General features: G+C 38.1%; 1 protein-coding gene across 1 annotated transcript in view; it reads left to right on the top strand.

Moving 5' to 3' along the window:
• VWA8 (von Willebrand factor A domain containing 8) overlaps nucleotides 1-18,228 on the top strand; it is an 89,029-nt gene that overhangs the window by 48,307 nt on the left and 22,494 nt on the right. The window contains exons 14-19 of the mRNA XM_008935256.1: nucleotides 2,645-2,813; nucleotides 3,144-3,221; nucleotides 6,479-6,594; nucleotides 7,477-7,583; nucleotides 9,537-9,643; nucleotides 12,838-12,909. Of these exons, the coding sequence (XP_008933504.1) occupies nucleotides 2,645-2,813; nucleotides 3,144-3,221; nucleotides 6,479-6,594; nucleotides 7,477-7,583; nucleotides 9,537-9,643; nucleotides 12,838-12,909 (649 nt within the window). The remainder of the gene's footprint in view (nucleotides 1-2,644; nucleotides 2,814-3,143; nucleotides 3,222-6,478; nucleotides 6,595-7,476; nucleotides 7,584-9,536; nucleotides 9,644-12,837; nucleotides 12,910-18,228) is intronic.

Below are 18,228 nucleotides of genomic sequence, written 5' to 3'. Positions count from 1 at the left end.
TTATTAGAAGAGTTCTCTGTTACCTGTGTTGTCAGGAAACATTTAATAGAGAGAAGGATAGAGACTCTTCATATTAATCAACTAACACCAAATCTTTCCACTGTCTGAGGCTCTTTAATTTGAAAAGTGTCAAGTTTTTAGCAAGATACACTTACTTGGCCTTTGTCTCCAAAGAACTCCAGATCTCAAGGATTTATTTTTTTAGTAAATATATGCCCTCCCTGGCTGTCCCTACCATGCTCTTCAAGTTAGGCAGTGATGTGAAGGTGGTACAAGAGAGATGTGTTCCCTTTGCCAGGAAAGCTGACTGCTTCTTGTGTTCTTTAGTGGTATTGCAGGAGGACCAGAACTGGTCCTTCGAATTTTCTGAATTTCTGGAGGAGGGTTGTTTTTCTCCTTAGTAGCAGGAGGGGAGATGGGTCTGAAAGTACATGTATATATCCTGTCTAGGAGATGTTTTCTTCTACAATAAGGCTGGCTACTGTTCTGTGACCTTCTTTTACGCCTAGTGACAATGATATTCCCATTGGTTCCTCTTCCATGTGATGTTTTCAGACATCTGTTTCTATTTTTATCAATCAGGGAGTAGCCTCTAGGCTTATGACTTTCAGCTGAGAATAACAGATGCCACCCTCTGTGTTGGCTTTGATAGAAGAGACTGTTTGCTATAATCCCTGTTGTATCACAGGTTTGTTGTTGTGACAAACAGATAAGCCAACTACGCAGTGGATTTGTTAGTTTATGTCTAATGGTCATAGTCTGTCTTCAGATTTTCTTATGCCATCGTTTCTCTCCTCAGTTTAACCAGGAGGAATACTTGCCTCCAGGCATTCTGATGTCCCATGTAGTAACTTGTATGGAAAATTACATGATAACTGGTGTATCTAGTAATATAAACTGTCTAAATTTTCACTTGCCTTTTCCAAATCAACACCTCCTATTTTAATAAGAGTACTGTGAAATTAACTGGTGAAAACAGGCCTGCCGTGCACAATTTGGTTGGCTTTTGTGTCTAACTTGTTACTGTCTTATTTCTGCTGATTCTAGAGATCATGCAGTTGTGCTGATGGATGAGTGCCAGTGAATTCCTAGTCTGAAGAGGTGATAATATTACATAGATAAAGGAGACAAAAGATGTGAAGGAGGCAAATATGCCAAAGACTTCTGCTAGTCTAACATACATATCTGAAAGTTGTATATGTAAGTTTGCGTTGATCACAGCAAGGTCCCGCTATCTGCAGTGGAATCAAATAGGCAGGTGTCTAGGAGATTGTTTGGTCACTAGATCCTCCCGTGTGGACTAGGGGACACTGACTGAAGATATCAGGTCAGTTCTGTAAAGATTTAAAAAATAATAATGAAAGTACCTTTTACAGCTATGAGCAGTGAATATCTTACCACGGGAAGCTGTGGAGGCAGATAGGATGGAGAAGTTCAGAAAGGGATTAGACAAAATGGTGGTTAAACAGACATTAAAGCAAGTAGAGATCTGCTTTCCAGTGTCTTTGAAGATCTGAGTGTGGGTGCTGGAAGAGTACGAGAGGGAGAGACTACTGGTAGTAGCTAGGCTTACCTGTTTTCCTCAAGGACTCTCTCCCGCCATCGGAATCAAAGGCAGAACGCAGAGCAAGATGGGTAGATTGAAGGACCGAGTAGGACATGTCTTAAGTTCTTGTAAGTCTTTATCTGCCATGAGAGGGACCTGTCCACCCATGCTGACTTTAAAATGAGCTGAGTGTGAGGTAACTAGTTTGGTCTCTTGTTGTGGTGAGCAGAGCCCGCCCTAGGCAGGGATCGGCGTGCGGAAGATCTCGCGATGTAACGGAAAGCTCAGACTGCCCACGAGGGGCCTTGTGGGCATGGCTGGGCATATATAAGGAACTGCAGCGACGCAATAAACGCCATTTGCAGCATCCTTCACATTGAAGCTTGTGTGTGCTGATGGTACCCAACAGTAGAGGTTGGGTGGCAGAGATCCCGGGGTTCAGGTGTCGGTAACAACAGTCTCTGAAGTAGAACTGTCAGGAATATTAGAAATTTTGGCATGTAAATCCCACCCTGAGAGTCTAGGTGATTTTCCAAATGCCACAGAGAGCATCAGTAAGGGGAATGTTCTTAAACTGTTAGTAAATCCAGTTTTCCATGGTATCTAGGCCAATCTTTACAGTGTCATCCTTTCTGTCACTCTAATTGAGTAAAAGTAGTTACTCTTTACTGCAGCTCCAGTAGATCTTGTTCTTTCCCTGATTTGCTTGAGAAATCCTGCGAAATCTTGCTTTAGGTGTAGCACGTGTAGAAGTGTGCCAGACGAGTGGAACACATCCCTTTCAGACATGCAACATAGTAGATTGTTGCTTAGTTGCTGATCCTTATTCATCTTGAGGTGTGCAGGTCCTGTTGCAGATGAGGAGACTTGCATATCCTTCTGAGCATAACAAATTATAAATTTATAAAATTGCAAGTCACATTCTGCAGGCTTTGTTTTTTTTAAATAAAGCTGCATTGCAAATGAACTGAATAGTCTGTGATATGATTCAGCGCAGTAATTTGATGCTCTTTTTTCATCTGTTGTAAAAACTAAATTTGATACTCACTGCTTAAGCAAAGCAATGCAATTTTAAACTTTTTTTTTTTTTTTTTGCAGGTCTATCTTTCCTATCCATCCTTCTTTCAGAATAGTGGTCTTGGCAGAACCTCCTGTCATTGGCAGTAGTACCCAGCAATGGCTGGGCCCCGAATTTCTGACACTGTTTCTTTTTCATAATGTTCACTCTTTAAGCAAGAGTGAAGAAATGGAAGTTATTAAAGAAATGGTGAGTGCGTTCGCTATACTAGGCATTTATTGACTATTACTCACTGAACAGTTATTTTTGCTATTTCAGTGAGCATAAATGATTCTTCATCTTCATAACTTATCAAAGCACAGTTCCTGCTTATCTTTTAATGGTATTGATATAAATTAGCATTCCTCTTGTGATATGAAATGATGCTGTAATAGAAGAATGCCCTTTGTGAAAACCTTATGCCTTTTTGGCTGACACAAACCCAACTGTACCAACTGTATATTCACTGCATCTGGGTGTAGCTGTATATGGAACTTGGATATCTTGCAGTAAGATTAATACTGTTTTTCTTTCAAGCAGATTCCAAATGTACCCAGTGTTGCTGTGGAGCAGTTGTTGGCATTAGCACACAAGCTTCGGGAGACAAATGACACCACGGTGAGCCTTTTTTTTTTTTTTAAATTTACTTTCTCCTACTGTGACTGTTTGTTTTTACAGAGGCTGGGCGAAGCAGCTAAGCTATAGTGTTATTTCAAAGGCTGCCTGACTGGAAAACCACCCCAGAAGATTATTGCTGACAATTACTGCAGCACATACACTTTTTTTGATTTATGATGTATATTTTTAGAATCTGCAGAAGTAAAGCTTTTAGAAAATGGTGTGAGTCTCAGAGAAGTCAGGCAGGACAGTACCTTTATTGGTGGTGGGTTTCCATACATGGCTCACAATGAAACTCTTTCATAATGAAACATGTCTGAGGTGTCTTTTGAATAGGTATAGATAAAACAATGTGGGTCCAAATATTTTTCATTTATTTCACTTTATTCACTGGAACTTTGATAGCTGAAATTATTGGGCCTTTTGGGGCAGTGGGAACTACCTAGCCATTATAAAATGCCAATGGGCAACAGCAAAGACTCAGAAAAGGGAAAGCTCCAGAATTTCTGGCTGCGTTACTGCTACAGGCTATTCTGTTAAAGCAGTCTTGTCAAGAAAAATAAGTTCTGCTGACATCAGAACCACAAAATTCTTTACGAGATACAGTTGAATCATGGTGAAAAGAAAAAGGAATTATTGCCATGGCAACTAAAGCACTGGATGTTTTTAATATAACTAAAAGGTAAAACATTTTTAGTGGAATCCATCAGTTTAGGTGGTATGCAAATGTAATCTGTTCTCCTTAGCTTTCATGCTTTTAACATGGGTAATAGTTTTTACTGCATTACTATTTAAGAAGCTGAGAGGCAATTATGTTGTTCTGAGCTTAAAACAAGTTAAGTAAAAAGGTTAACTTTTAGGTGCACCTTTGGGACAGTGTTGTTGTTATTGTGTATTTAGCTTCCTAAACCTAATGTATAAATGTATTGATTCTGACATATTTGGAGACATGCTGTGCCTGAGGAGAGCATTACAGAAATCCTTCCCAAACATGTGGCTGTCTGTAGCATTATGAAATATCTAAATGAAGTCTTTCCTGTTGGATGAGGAGTGAGTCACAGTGTGGATGGAAGGAGGATTCCTGTAGGTCAGCAGTGACATGAGAGGTGCTGGGAATAGCACAGCTGTGTGGAGAGTTGCAGTGTGTACCCTAGGTGTGTCAGGCTGTAGAGCTGCTGAAGTAAGCAAGCCTCTGCCAGAGACTGTCCTGAAATATGAACCATTGTTTAAAGGGATTTTGTTAACAGTAGAAGAATACCTGTAGGCTGTTCAGCCTGTGAGCGGTGTCTGCCTGAGTGTAATTGTTTGCTTGATTTACAATCAGGCCTGGAGACCACAGTCAAGATCCTGTTGAATTAGATGCCTCATAGATATATATTACAAAGATTGTCACTAACCCAATTTTGAGTTTAGAGTTGTTCAATATAAAATAAATAATTAAAAAAAAAAGAATTTTGTTCCCAAAACTTTATCTGCCATTTGCAGAAGATGTGATACAGCTTTTCCTCTGTAGTCTTGTCTCTATGCTTATTTATTTCAGTGTAGGATCTGATGCTATATATAATTTAGACTTTAAAATGCTCATGTCCTTAGAGAGCAGGCTCATCAAGGTTGCACAATGTAGGAAATACTTCTCCTCAGTTACTATGCCCAACTACCATTCTTCATCAGTGTAGTCCCATAGGTTGTGACATAGGAGTATTGCTGATCTGCCAAAACATATTCTACTTGGGAACCTTTCAGCTGTTTAAGATACATTTAGAAAGAGAATATAGTCTCCAAAGGCAGCAAGGGTGCTGGCTAGTGAGCAGTGATAACAAACAAGGCTACAGCACTCACCCCTCTCCCCTGCCTGTGCTTCACACCCAGCTGAGGAGGTCTTGCAATAGCACTTGGAATGCCATTGTTCACCTCACGGTGTCCGTAGTACTGGGTGGGAAGCTGTGGTGGTTCAGAAGACTCTTCACAGTCCTCTGTCAGTAGAAGCTGGAGGAACAGGAGTAGTGATCTTTGCAGTTAGCCCAATCTAAATAAGTCTTGCTCATTGCTCAGAGCTATGCAAAAAAAGTATTATCCTTTGCTTCCTCAGCATTTGAGAAAGGTTTTGTACAATTACATAGAGCTGGTTGGGATGTGTGTGTATTTAGATATTAATACATGTTTGTCAAAACTGCAGTTTTCCAGGGGAAAGAATTGGTGCTAAGATATTTCTTATGCTTTAAAACAATTAAAGGGGAATAAAAACCCTCTGAAGTTCATGAACTATTGCTCTGCTCTATCTTGGATGACAAATTTCAGGACTTTTTTTCCAACTGAAACAGAATAATATGTTAAGATAATTGTAATGCAGTTAGAAATCATCTACATGAACCAAAACAAAATGTTTTGGAACTACCTAATTAAAATATTTCACTTGACCTGGGCAAAACATGGCGTGACTTATCAGATCACACTCGTTGTATGTTTCCTGCTAAAATAAGGAACCTATTTGTGTTAGATGCCTTCATCTGGTAGATATAATTATAGAATGATTTCTTTCTCAATCTTTAGATCTCTCTTTAAATACATAGGCTCTTGTTTTGGGGTTTTGTTTGTTAAATTTTGCTGTCTTTATTTGAGGCCTGCCTTTCCAGGCGTTGGCTCCTTTTTGTAACTCTTTGCTGAATCATGGCCAGTTTTTAGCATTTATTTTAACATATGGACAGCAGAAAAGGACACAGTGTTCCAGTAAAGGCCCTCCCAGAAGGTGTGTGCAGAGGTGATACGATCTCCTTACTGCTGCCCAGTGTTGTCTTGTTTGTATGTCCAAGAATCCTGCCAGACCCTTTTGCCAGAGCATTACATGTGGAGCTCATACTCAGTTTGTGAAGAAAAGATGAGATTTTAGGACATTAATCCTTTTACAGTGGCTAATCCCCTTATTATCGTTAATATTGTTTAGTGTTAGGTTTTAGAGAGTGAATAAAACTCGGTTTTCAGCACATTTTTTCTTCCTGCTGCTTATCAAGTGAGATCATATGGCTGATCTTTTGAGGACATCATGATTTCCATGGCAGCCAATTACTGCAACAAATACAGAACTACAAGCATGCAGATTAAAAGCACAAGCTCCTGTAAGAGGCAGAAGGTACCGATGGATTATGAGAAAAGGTGAAATAATTCCTTTTGGATTACTTTTCTCTTGGCTTGTTTGGTTTCAATCCCTGACATCCAGGCCCAGAGATCAAATAATTCAACTAGCTTGTGTTTTTTGACAGGCACAGTCACTGGCCTCATCCTTATCTACTCGACAGCTGTTGCGAATCTGCCGTCGACTGTCGCGATACCCAGATGAAAGCCTGTACCATGCTGTTACTAAAGCCTGCCTTTCCAGGTGGGGGTGCTGCTTTTGGTGGAAGTTCAAGAGTTTCTTGGTCAGTTGCCAACATGTGAGATGGCTTTTAATGCAAATTAGTAGGTAGTACAATTGCTGTCTTGCTCCTTAAAGGCTGTGATTTCTTTAGAAGTATTTCTGTGGTATTCTCAAACTTACGAGGTAAGTAGAAATTACTTTGGACACTTTTCTCACCTCCATAAAGATGTTTCACTGCATTATATAAATTAGGTCACCGTTATCAGCATTATTTCACTGTCTCAGAACACTTGAAGTGGACTTACATTGCCGACTGTGACTGGTTGTTAGGTGAAGGCTTGTTTTCGGTTCTAAAAGCTGAAAAGTTAAAAAAATCCAGTTGGTTTTCTTTTATGTACTTATTTGTTTGTTAGTTTTTCCAAAAGACAGAAAAATGTAATTATCTTTGGAAAACTGAAAGGGTCTTGTTCTGCACGATTTAGAGCTCACTCTTTATCTTTGGAGCCTGGAGTCCAAGGGAACCAAGTCAACAGAAAAGTTATTTCTGAAAAAAAACATTGTTTCTATTGTAGCTCTTACTGGCAGTGGAATGAGGAGATTGCATATTTCCAGTCCTAATCTATCCTAAATTACAACCCTGTTGCAATATTCGATAACACTGAAGCCTTTTAAAGTGAGCACACAGCCACAAATGTCATTTTTTGCCTATGGAAGAAGCTCTGTTTCTCTCAAATTGTTTTTCTGAAAATGTTGAAAACTGTTTGAGTGTGAAAGGAACAGACATTCAGGGTTTGGAGATCCAGGTAGACTTTATACTGATTTTAGATTACAGAAAATACTGAAAACTTAAATAAAAAACATGTTCCTTAAAATACAACCTCCCTATTATTTTTCTTCATTTAGGTTTTTGCCAAACCTTGCCAGATCAGCTTTACATAAAAATCTTCAGGATTCTGGTATTGAGACAAGTCCAGATGACATGAAGAAACTAGAGGAAAAGGATTACACATGTAAGCTTCTGCCATCTTTTGTCCTGCTCCTTGGGAATGTTATTCAGACAGCTGGGCATATACATTTGCTCCAGTTATATCCCTTTGATTTTGTTTTAGCAGAATGTAATGCTGCTCCCCATATGTTGATATTTTTATATTGTCTGCTGTATTCCCAGCTCATGGAATTTTGTCTTCTGTCATCTTGAAGTGTTTTCCCAGTCTGTAAGATCCATGGCCTCAGGCTTTCTTGAACAGCTTTGCCTTTTTTTTTTTTTTTTCAGTCACTGGTAACTACTCTTCTGTACAGTTACAGTCTTGGTTTGATCTTAATATTTCTCTATTCTATTTTTTACTATTTCTCGTTTCTCTCCACAGTTAAAATCAACCTTTTTCTCATTGAGACTCTTGTGAGAGTCTTGGGTTATGTTTTGCTTTCATCCTGATGCACAATTCTTTGTTAGCTTCCCTTCTTTTTATTCTCTTTAAATTCCTGTGATTGTTACATGTTGCCTTTATCAAGCAGGTCTTTGTTTCTTTACTTCATCTGTGACTAAATGACTTGTGCTCGTTTGCAGTAGTCTTTGGGGCTGCATCTATATTTCTGCTTCTGCCATTTTTCTCCCTTCTGCTTTCTCATTCCTACATGATCCCTGGTCTCCATGCTAGCTGTATATCTTCTCATGTCTTCTGTCAGGCAGCACACTTTGAGCAATTTGCTATTTTCCATTCACTAAAATTTTTCCTTTACTTGAGCAGTGTTACCTTTGCTGTCATTCTTCTGTATGTTTAGTCTCAGTTTTGTGATGTATTTGACTTCTCTGCTTTTAATGTTGTGTTTACTACTGCGAAGACCTATCTTTGGTTTTAATTAATATGGATTCTGGTTTTATAAATTTTATGTTTGTGTGTATATATATATATATATAAAAATATACATGGAAATACAGATGTATTAAGTGGATCTGTCATGTATGGCCTAGTATTTATGTACAGCCATATATGTGTATATATACACACATATTCACACATACATATGCAGCCATCTATGTATTTGTATATATAAAAACTACATCTATAAAATAATTTAACGTTTTGCCAGTTGCATGATGATACCTGCTTGCCATTCCATTTTTTTTATCTGGACACGTCCCTGGAATATTTTTCAAGAGATGAACAACCAAAAGCATCTGTCTATATATTAGGCTATTTTCAGTTTTACACCATGCCTGTTTAAGAAATTAGTGGCAGAAAAAAAAATCTATTCCTGTGTTTATTGCTTGCATTTAGGTGTTATTTTCTCACAAACAGAATTTTTGGTTCTTTTGAGCTAAGAAATTTTTCTAATGTAGTTTTTCTCTCAGAGCTGTAGTTGGAGGTTATTTCAGTGAGTGCAAATTGAACCAGTTTTCACCAAACTGTAAAACATGTCCGTGTTCTCACATTAACCCATCTGAGCACAACTGCAGTGCTGAAAAGGACAATGAACAGTGACTTTATACTGTGGTGGGGAGTTGGCTCCAGCTCCCAGCTGGGCATCCACACGGCTGCTTGCCCATCCCCAGCACCGCTCAGCGGGACGAGGAGAGAACAGGGAGAATGAGAGTGGGAAAACCTGGGGGTTGGGGTATTGTAGCCTAATATGAGTGATACTCCAATAATAAAAGGAGAATGTGAAATCAAACTAAGGCAGTGGTCACAATTTCTAGATATTTTAATGGTCCTTATCCCATAAGTTCATCCATTCATCATTTATTGCAATAGACTTATTTGCAGTATTAAAAAGCATCCAAATTCATGGCAATGCAACCTCTTTTCAATGGATGCTCTTTCAAGCATTCTCTTCCTTGAGATAGAAACCATTTACTGCAACCCCTAGCCTTGTTAAAGTTTGTAAGTGTTGGGGATTGAGTGCATGTCAGCTCAGAGGACGTGGCAAGTAATGCATTTGCTTGTTCCCTGGAACGTGTCTAGGTGAAGTGGCCAGTGGGGTTCTGAAGATCGGAGCTGTGGCGATGCCAGTGTATAACTCAGCTGAGAAAATGAAAGTGCCTGATGTTTTGTTTTATGAAAATGCACAAGTAAGTACAAATCTCTGGCTTCTGAGGTACAAAAAGTTTGTTACATGTGTACTGATGTGAATGCTCATGCCTATTAAATAATGTACTAATTGAATTTTAAGACTGTGTTTCTGAAATAGTTTCTTTAGCCTGAAATTTTTCTTACAGGATTTAATGCTTGTTTCAGAAGTGTCTTCGCCATCCCTTTTTGAAGAGATGGTAACAATACTGTTGAGTGTTTATAAACTATGAAGTAACAGCAACTGAATCAGAATTTTATTTAGAATTATATGATCAGCTGTTGTGTTGAGTGGGGGTTTTGGTTTGGTTTGTTTGGGTTTTTTTTGGCTGCTGCTGGACCGGTCCATTTTTAGGGCTGGGTTATCGATTCCACCCTAAGACCATGTTTTGTGTGCTTATCACATGAGGCTGCACCTGCCTTTTATCAGAATTGACACTACATGTTTGAAAAGGAAAGGTGAAGTGTAATTAGTTAATTAGGCCTTAGTTAATGGGTTATTAATTATTTTAACCAGTTTAGCTTATTAATTAGTTATTAGTGTCATTAATGTTAATTAGCTAATATTAGTGAAGAGTAAGAGTAATTAGTGAACCCAAGAAAAGGGAAGGGCTTGATGACTGGAGTTTTTGGGGTTCTGTTTCCCCCCCACCTCATTTGTAAAGGCAGGTATTGTGTAGCTTTCTTCTTCATCTAGTATGGACGCCTCAAAACTGCCAGACAAGGGTATCTGTAGCAAGAGAATTACCCTCTGAGTTACTTTTAGACTGTTTTGCAACTGAAAGGCAACACTGAGAGCATGATCTTGTGAAATATTTTTCTTTTAGGGACCTGGTGAGAGTTTGCTTGCTTTTCCTTTCCTGTTCTTTTTTTCCTCCCTTGCTTGCAATTTCTCCACAGAAAGACTGTGCTACAAGGGTATCACCTACTGAAGGTGATGACAGGCTGTGCAAGGGGAGCAAATAACAGTGTTCTTCATCTTCCCACTCATGTTTCGTGTGAGATTTTGTTGTCTATTGCCATTTTGATAAAGTAATTCCTGAATCTTGTTAGGACTTAGAGCTGCATTGCTTTTTCCACCTTCTTGCTTATAGCTTCAGAAAACTGTACACAACCTGTGCACAGATATTATGCATGTGCTTTATTCAGGCAATGCCTGTTAAAAATGCTGCAGAGAATGAACTGCTCTGTATCTGTTCCTGGTAGCTATGCATTGAATGCTGAAGGGAACAGCAACTAAATACTAGTCCAGATAGCTGTTTCTGCTTCTGAATGAATTCTGCTCTGATTTTCTGTATTGCTAGTTTGTAGTTCAGCCTTTCAAGTGCTGTAAGGATTGTTTAGATAAACCTGCTGGAGAATAAATTTGATTTATGAGTCCAGTGGAATACTTCCTCTCCATTATCTGAAAACTGCAAAAATAAAGAGAAACAGAAAACAATATATCCTCACCCCTTTGCAGGGCTGCACAGTGTAATGAAATACATGTTTTTTGCCTTTTGTGTGTTTGTTCTTGAAACGTTTCATGCTCCAGTGGAAACTGGCATTGCTGTGGAGCATTGCTGATTGCCCACCAGTGGCACAGGAGTAGAAATAATGTTTAGGTGATATGCCAAATGCCACTTGCACACCAGGCTTTGAGGAACATGGATTGGTAAAGCTGACATAATATTGACGTGTCTGCTTACAAGTCCTCTGTGTAAGTAACTCGTTTGAAGTGTCTGCAGGCATCCTAATACAATGCTAATTTAGGTCTTGGTGCAAAAATAAATAATTATTTCAATATATAGTACCTCTTATGGGAAAGCAGTTCCGCAGGGGAAATATAATGTACCCATACTTGTGCAATTTAGGATAAAAAAAAAAAGTCATCAGAAGGACGTATTCATGCCTTAGCAATAAAATAAAATGTAATCAGTGTGTGTGGTAAATCTGACTTCCTAGAATTTATGCTGTATCTAGTCAAAGTTATTCTCAGCAGTTATAAATTTCCAGTGTATATGCATGCCAGAAAATACAGTAATTTGCCTTGAAGTCCTCTCCTTAGATTGAGTATTGAATATTCAGTAGTCTTTTGACATGTCTGGTTAGGATTTTGTGGTATTAAGCTGTGTTTACAAGAGTTTTCCCCCCACCCCCATCCTCTGTTCTGGAGAGATTTGGAAACCTAAAACATCTTTCACACAGTTAAAAAACTGAGCATTTCTGTGTTCAGAAATTACAGGCAAGCTATTCATTTATTTTTTTTTTTTAGATCAAGTACTAGAGATTAGATGATAATGTGAAAAAAAAATGTTTATCTAAAGACAGGCATGCATTTCTCTAAGTAGGTTGTCTGACCTGCTTACAGATGACCTATTTTTACTGGATACAGTAGAGAAGTATACACGACTTTACTGTGAGTAGTCTGCATTGCCACATTATCCTTAAATCCTTTTGATCCTTTTAAACAAATTAATCATGAGGAGCAAGATAAGGTTAAATGATGTACAGTGTGTGTATCTTTTCTCATACTATTTATATGCAAAATGTACCTCAAGCACTTCAATTAGGCAGTCTAATTTAGAAGTTAAAAATGTATGTCTAAGACATAATAAACAATTCAAGACTTGAGCTTGCATTTTTCTGTCTTTGTTTTCCTTGAAAATAAAGTTTGATTAGAATAGGAAAGTGTGTTTGTCATTAAGCTAGACCTAGTGTTTAATCTTTTGGAAAAGAAATCTATATAATTTACAGATTCAAGTCAACTGCCTTTTATTCCCTGTGGTTCCTGTAAAGTTCTAGCAGGATACTTTTTGCTTCCTCCCAGTACAGTTGCTGGAAAATTGTCATGCACATATTAATGAAACTTCTTACGTTCTGGGTGACAAGCTTTCAACTAGGCTAAAAGGAAATTCATTAGGAGTGGTTATGGAGAATTAAATATGTTTAGGGAAATTAGACACCCAGAATCTCTTGGAGCAGAGGAAATATGAAAGGAGAGTTAGTGGGTTTGTTTCATTGTTTTAGTCACTGGATAGATTGCCTCTACTATTATTGGCTGAGAGACTTGCTATGAAATAAATAGCTGTAAGTGTAAAGTTCAAAAAATTTTATCACTAAATCCTGAAATTTCCTGTTGTACTACTGTTATTAGAGAATGCATAAGCTTGAGAGAATAAAAACAGGGGTGAAAATTGTATTTTTCTTTCTCTAGCACATGATGGTAATGGAAGATATGCTAAAAGACTTCCTGCTGGGAGAACATCTTCTTTTAGTTGGCAATCAGGTGAGTTGAACATCTCTTAAAATGCATGGAACAAGCTCATTAATGAAGTTAAATCTCTGCTTTGCTTCATGAAATTGCCTTCATTTGTACTACTGAAGTATTTGACCCATGTTTTGATTCTTTATCTTCTAGTATCCATGGATTTTATGGGCACATATCTGTGGCAAATGTAAATGTCTTAAGTGTTTTTTTTATGTTTCTATCAGAATAAAAAATGAAAACATTAATAGTTTTATGCAACATCATTACTATTAAAATCTTCATTTAAGGGCTTTGGTTATCCTTCCTGGCCATGTATCAAACATCTCTTTTAAAATCTCCAAATGTAGATAAGAGCTGTACACAAGTGTTATCTAAATCTTATTTATTGATGGCAAAGTGTTAGTTTTCTCTAAAAGAGATACAGATTCTCTTTGGCTAATATCTTTGTTGAGGAAGACTTTATTGGTGACATCATGGGGGCTGTTATGTTCTTTTAGTTGGTCACTGCTGTTTTGTGACACTTTCTAAAAGTTTGTAAGCTCCCCAGGATGAGGTATGGGCAGATGTTCTCCACTTGGGGATGTCTGAAAGTTTGTTCTTCAGAACCGTCTTCAACTATTGCTGCAACTGTCAGTTGGCTGGAACAGAATGATAGACTTTGCCAGTTAGCTCTGAAAAAGAAGAGAGCTTTTGTTATTATTTCTGTATGTTTGAACTATTCAGGAAGGTGATACTTCCCAAGCTACGGGGTTGGTTTTTGCCTCCTAAAGTAATCCCCTTTTAGTTTAGTTTTCCTTTAGCAAGGATACAATAATTTTCTAGCAGGTATGTTTTGCAGTAGCCTTTGGAAAAAAGTCTTAACACAAACCACCAATAGTCCAACCTGTATGGCAAGGAACATAAAATGCTAATTATTATTAATGTACATATAATAAAATTACAGTGTACAGTTATGTACATTCTCATCTATGTAGAGTCCATGTTAACAGCTTGAATGTACAAAGATGTTGTGCCAAAACCTCTGTAGACTTTTGGTGGATGATGCCAGCTTTTCCCAAAAGGCTTCAGCTATTCATAAATAGAAATTATCTACTTTATAAATGAAATAAGATCTGTTTATCCTATTTCACAAACAGGGTTCTCTGTGACAGCTTCTGAGTTGGTGTTGATTGGCTGTAGACTGTCTGCAGAACCTGCTGCCAGGGAGCAGCAAGAGTGGGCTGCCCCCAGGGGAACGGCATCGGGGACGGTCCTTATTGACAGGGCTCACAGTCCCACAGTGTCCAAGCAAGAAGAGCAGGACTGGGGAAGCAGATGTGGTCAGACAAGGGCCCAGTGGCAGCCAGACAGATCCATGGTGATGAGGCTGGTCCCTGGGGTCAAGCTGGGAAGTCCAGGCTGGGATCAGGAAGGTACAGAGCCAGCACAGGCACAGCATCACCACAGTGTTGGTTGGGAAGGAGCCAAGGAGAGGGTCTGAGTGTAAATGCAGGTCTCAAGCCATGAGGGCAAAGGGGACCCCAGTGGGACATCAAGACTGTGGCAGAGCTGACCTTCACCACAGGCAAGTAAGACCCCAAGTGTAGGGCAAGAGCTTGCAGAGCCTGGTGGTACACTCGAGGCCCTGGCACATGCTTCTCATGTTCTACCAATTTGGAAAAAAAATTTCAAGAGTATGTGAATATAATTTTTAGGGTGTAAGGTATTTTCCTAGCAGTGATGTACTCATCTTTAATGTGTGCCACATTTTCTCCAAGCTTATGAAACTCGTTCTTGAATTTTTTTGAAGACTGTGTTAAAAGATTTAACTGGGTTGAGGTATTGGAACATACTGCTTTGACTCTAGACATCAGCTCAGTTGTGCCATTAAGTTGGAAAATCCACTGATTTATTGTGATTTCTCTGGCAAATCAGTACTTACAGGTTTTGATTTTTAATTGCTAACATATTTCTGAATACTCCCAGTTTTACTCTTTACTAATTTGTTCCACTGGTTTTGTGGGTGATGAAGAAAAGGCCAAGGAACCTTCTTTTCTCAAAATACTGTTTTTTAAATTTGAGCACTGTATTTGTCATTCTGCAGTATTCTAGGACCTCTAGGACACGAGTCATCCTTGATTTCTCAGGGATGATCACTAACCAGGTAGAAATTTCTTAGCTAATTCCTTAAGTATATTACTGTAAATTTCTGTAGCATGTGATAAGTCCTGTTCAAGTACTTTAAAAGCAAACACACCGCACATATAGCATGAAAGCATATTGATGTATATACCTTCCCTTTGAAGATACTAAGAGTTTTCATCCTCTTTTATACAGCAAATAATTAAAAAATAAGATTAACAGTTCAATGTGTAGTGGGAAAGTAGGGGTTTATGATAGCTTGATACCCATACCAGTGTGTACCCATGTTTCACATTTGGCATTAATAGGTAATGTTTTTGTGTGGAGATAGGAAGTGCTGTTTGGAGTTCCTTTTTGTTGTACTTCTTGTTGGTGAATGAGTGAATCATGTAAATTCAGTGTAATTAACTGACAATTCAAATACTCCCAACTTGGGTATTTAAAAATATAGAACTAATACTCCCTTGAATGCTTGTATCATTTCCCAGGTATTTAGATGAGTTGGCATATATACCTTTACAACATAGTATGGTCCATCAAAATGATGATTGTATAAGTATCTCTGTTCAGCAGTGCTTCAGTGTGTAGGGCTTGACCTGTAGTCTTTCTTTTAGGGACTGGATTTAGTTTTGTTTGGTTGAGTGGTTTTCCTCTTTTGCCTCTTGTTTTCATAACACATAGGCACACTCAAAATTCCTGTTACCTTAAGACCTCTCTTTATTTCAAAGTCTGTGAACATAGTCTCTTGTGTATTCTTTTTAGCTAAGAGCTGCCTGGTGGGAGTACTTTTACCAAGATTGTTTTCAAGATATCAGCACTGACAATTAATTTTTGAAAATTTGAACTAAATTAAAATTAAATTATCTTGGTGAATGTTAGGGATTGGCTTTCTCAATGAAACTGAGGAGAATTTGAAGCAGGTGTTAGATACTGACAGATGTCTTTAGAAGTGTTCAGCTTCTGAAGTAAACCCCTTTATAGCCAACTTCATTCAAGTATGTTCCCTGGAGCTTATATGGCCCAGGATTTCACAGCCTGATGGGGCTCTGGGTTGAAGGTTGTACTTAAAATGAGAAAAAGTTATAAACTCTATGAGCTTACCTATACCTGTAGTTAGAGATGTATCCAAAGCATACCATTCATTTCTTCTATCAGGGTATTCTTCTTATGGTGAAATTTTAGTATTTTACCATCACCATAATTTTTTCATGCCCCAGATGATAAACTCTTAACAGAATAATGAGATACTAAACCACAGAATACTTACTGTTGTGACCAATAAACATATAGATTGCTGCTGGGGCAAGAGGTGGATCACCACTGCTTTTACCCAGCTGTTTTCCTTTCCTACTGGTATCCAAGGGAGGCAGTAATGATAGAGTGCATGTCAGTGGTCTCTGGCAGCAGCATCTACTGCCTGCTGGTGACACACCGTCTCTGGTTATTACACTGCATTATTCACATTTGTTACAAGCAGGGATTGGTGACTTTAATAACACCTGGAGTGTCTGAGAGAGTTCTGCATAGCTGCTGCTTGTTGTTCTGTTGATAACTATACTTGGAAAAAAAAAAAAGCCTCAGTCAAGATAGATGCGTCCTTGCAAATGTGTCTGTTGGCAGAAACAGGCAAGCTGTGGGTGTGGAAGGTGGCAGACCCAGTGTTAGAAGCCATATATTAGCAAAACTGTTTGGTTTTTTTTTTTTTTTCATTTTTCAGCCATAAGTTTCTGTGCTAATGACAGTATCAATTTAACTTTTTCAGTGAAGTCACAGAGGACTCTGACATGAGGGTACTAAACTAAAATTTAGTGAAAAGTCAAGATTCTTTCATTCCCTAATAATACAGTTTTAAATTAATTAAAAAATAAGATTTCCTAAGGTGAAAAACCTATAAACTGTTTTTTTCATCAGTTTCATAATTTGTTTCATTCTTTCATAGTGAAACAAGTGCTCTGCTGCACAGGATGGCTCTGTGCTGAAATGGTGAAGGTGTGATTACACCTCAGCTGGAGGGTAGTGCTGAAGAGCACAACGTGGCAGCCTTCTTAACTGCTTCAGTATGACCTGCAAATAATTTAAACGAGAAGAAAAATGAGGCACCATGGTTTAGATTTTATTTTTTTCTAGTACTGTTTTTTTCTAAGAGGTGAACTATTAATTTCAAAAACTGGGGTCTGGTTTTTTTGAACTGTATTGACTTTATTGGGCGGTGCAGGGAAGAAATTTGTCCCACTACTGTAATAGCTGCATCCTGAATTGCAAAATGCCTCCTGGGACCTGTAACAACCTTGTTTATGTTTGAAACTGCAGTTACTGCTAGAAGATTAAGTCATTTTATCCTTGGTAACAAGTGTTTACAATGTTGGTTAGGAGAATTTTTAACTAAGGGATTAGTTTGCATTCTAATTGCATGATTTCCTTTTTGTTACTCATTAGTGCAGATATTTAATTCCCATTTTTCCATTTCAGTTCTCCCATATGTCTGATGGAATAAAAATTGTCTAATGCTTGCTTTCTGAAATATTTTTATTCAGTTCAGCTGAAACACCAACACAGATGTTCTTTTCTTTCTAATTAGCATATGTTTATTTTTCTGTTACATTAAGTAACTGCAATAGTGTGTATATAAATAATATACAGCAAGTGTAAATGGCCAAGTGGTTTGTCCTCTGAGTGTTACTTTAGGCTGCAATAATTGCAAATTACATGAGATTATGTTCTGAAACCAATCCAGGTTCAACTCAGTCTTTTCATATGTTCATATGAAAGGTAGTTCTGATTCTTTCTGCTTAAATAATTGACTGCTAGCTATGTGAATGTCCAGAAGATATGGCTTGATGGCTTGCAGTGGGTATAGACCCAAGGGAAAGGAGGGTGACTTTGTTGCCACTTTTGCCCTTTCTTGTTTCTTAGGTGCCAGTAACTCATTTCAGAGTGTTTTTTCCAAAATGGGCTATCATTTTCTACTTTCTTCACTTGAAGACTTCTACCATGCATATTCTTTATGCCACAAAAGTCAGGTGAATTTGGAATAAACCTGCTTTTACTTTAATGAATAGTACTTAAGGAATGAACTTATCCAAGCTCTTTTTTGGCAGTTTTTTAATGGTGCTAAAGAATCTTCTGAATAGCTTTCATCTCTTCCTTCCTTTCTATTATATCGTGCCTTCTCAATGGAGCAACTGTGACAAAGAGAAGTGGTAACTTGTCATGAAG

This window comes from Merops nubicus, unplaced genomic scaffold, assembly GCF_000691845.1.
Source record: "Merops nubicus isolate BGI_N331 unplaced genomic scaffold, ASM69184v1 scaffold7362, whole genome shotgun sequence".
Taxonomy (NCBI): Eukaryota; Metazoa; Chordata; class Aves; order Coraciiformes; family Meropidae; genus Merops; species Merops nubicus.
This window is presented reverse-complemented; position numbering and strand designations above follow the sequence as displayed.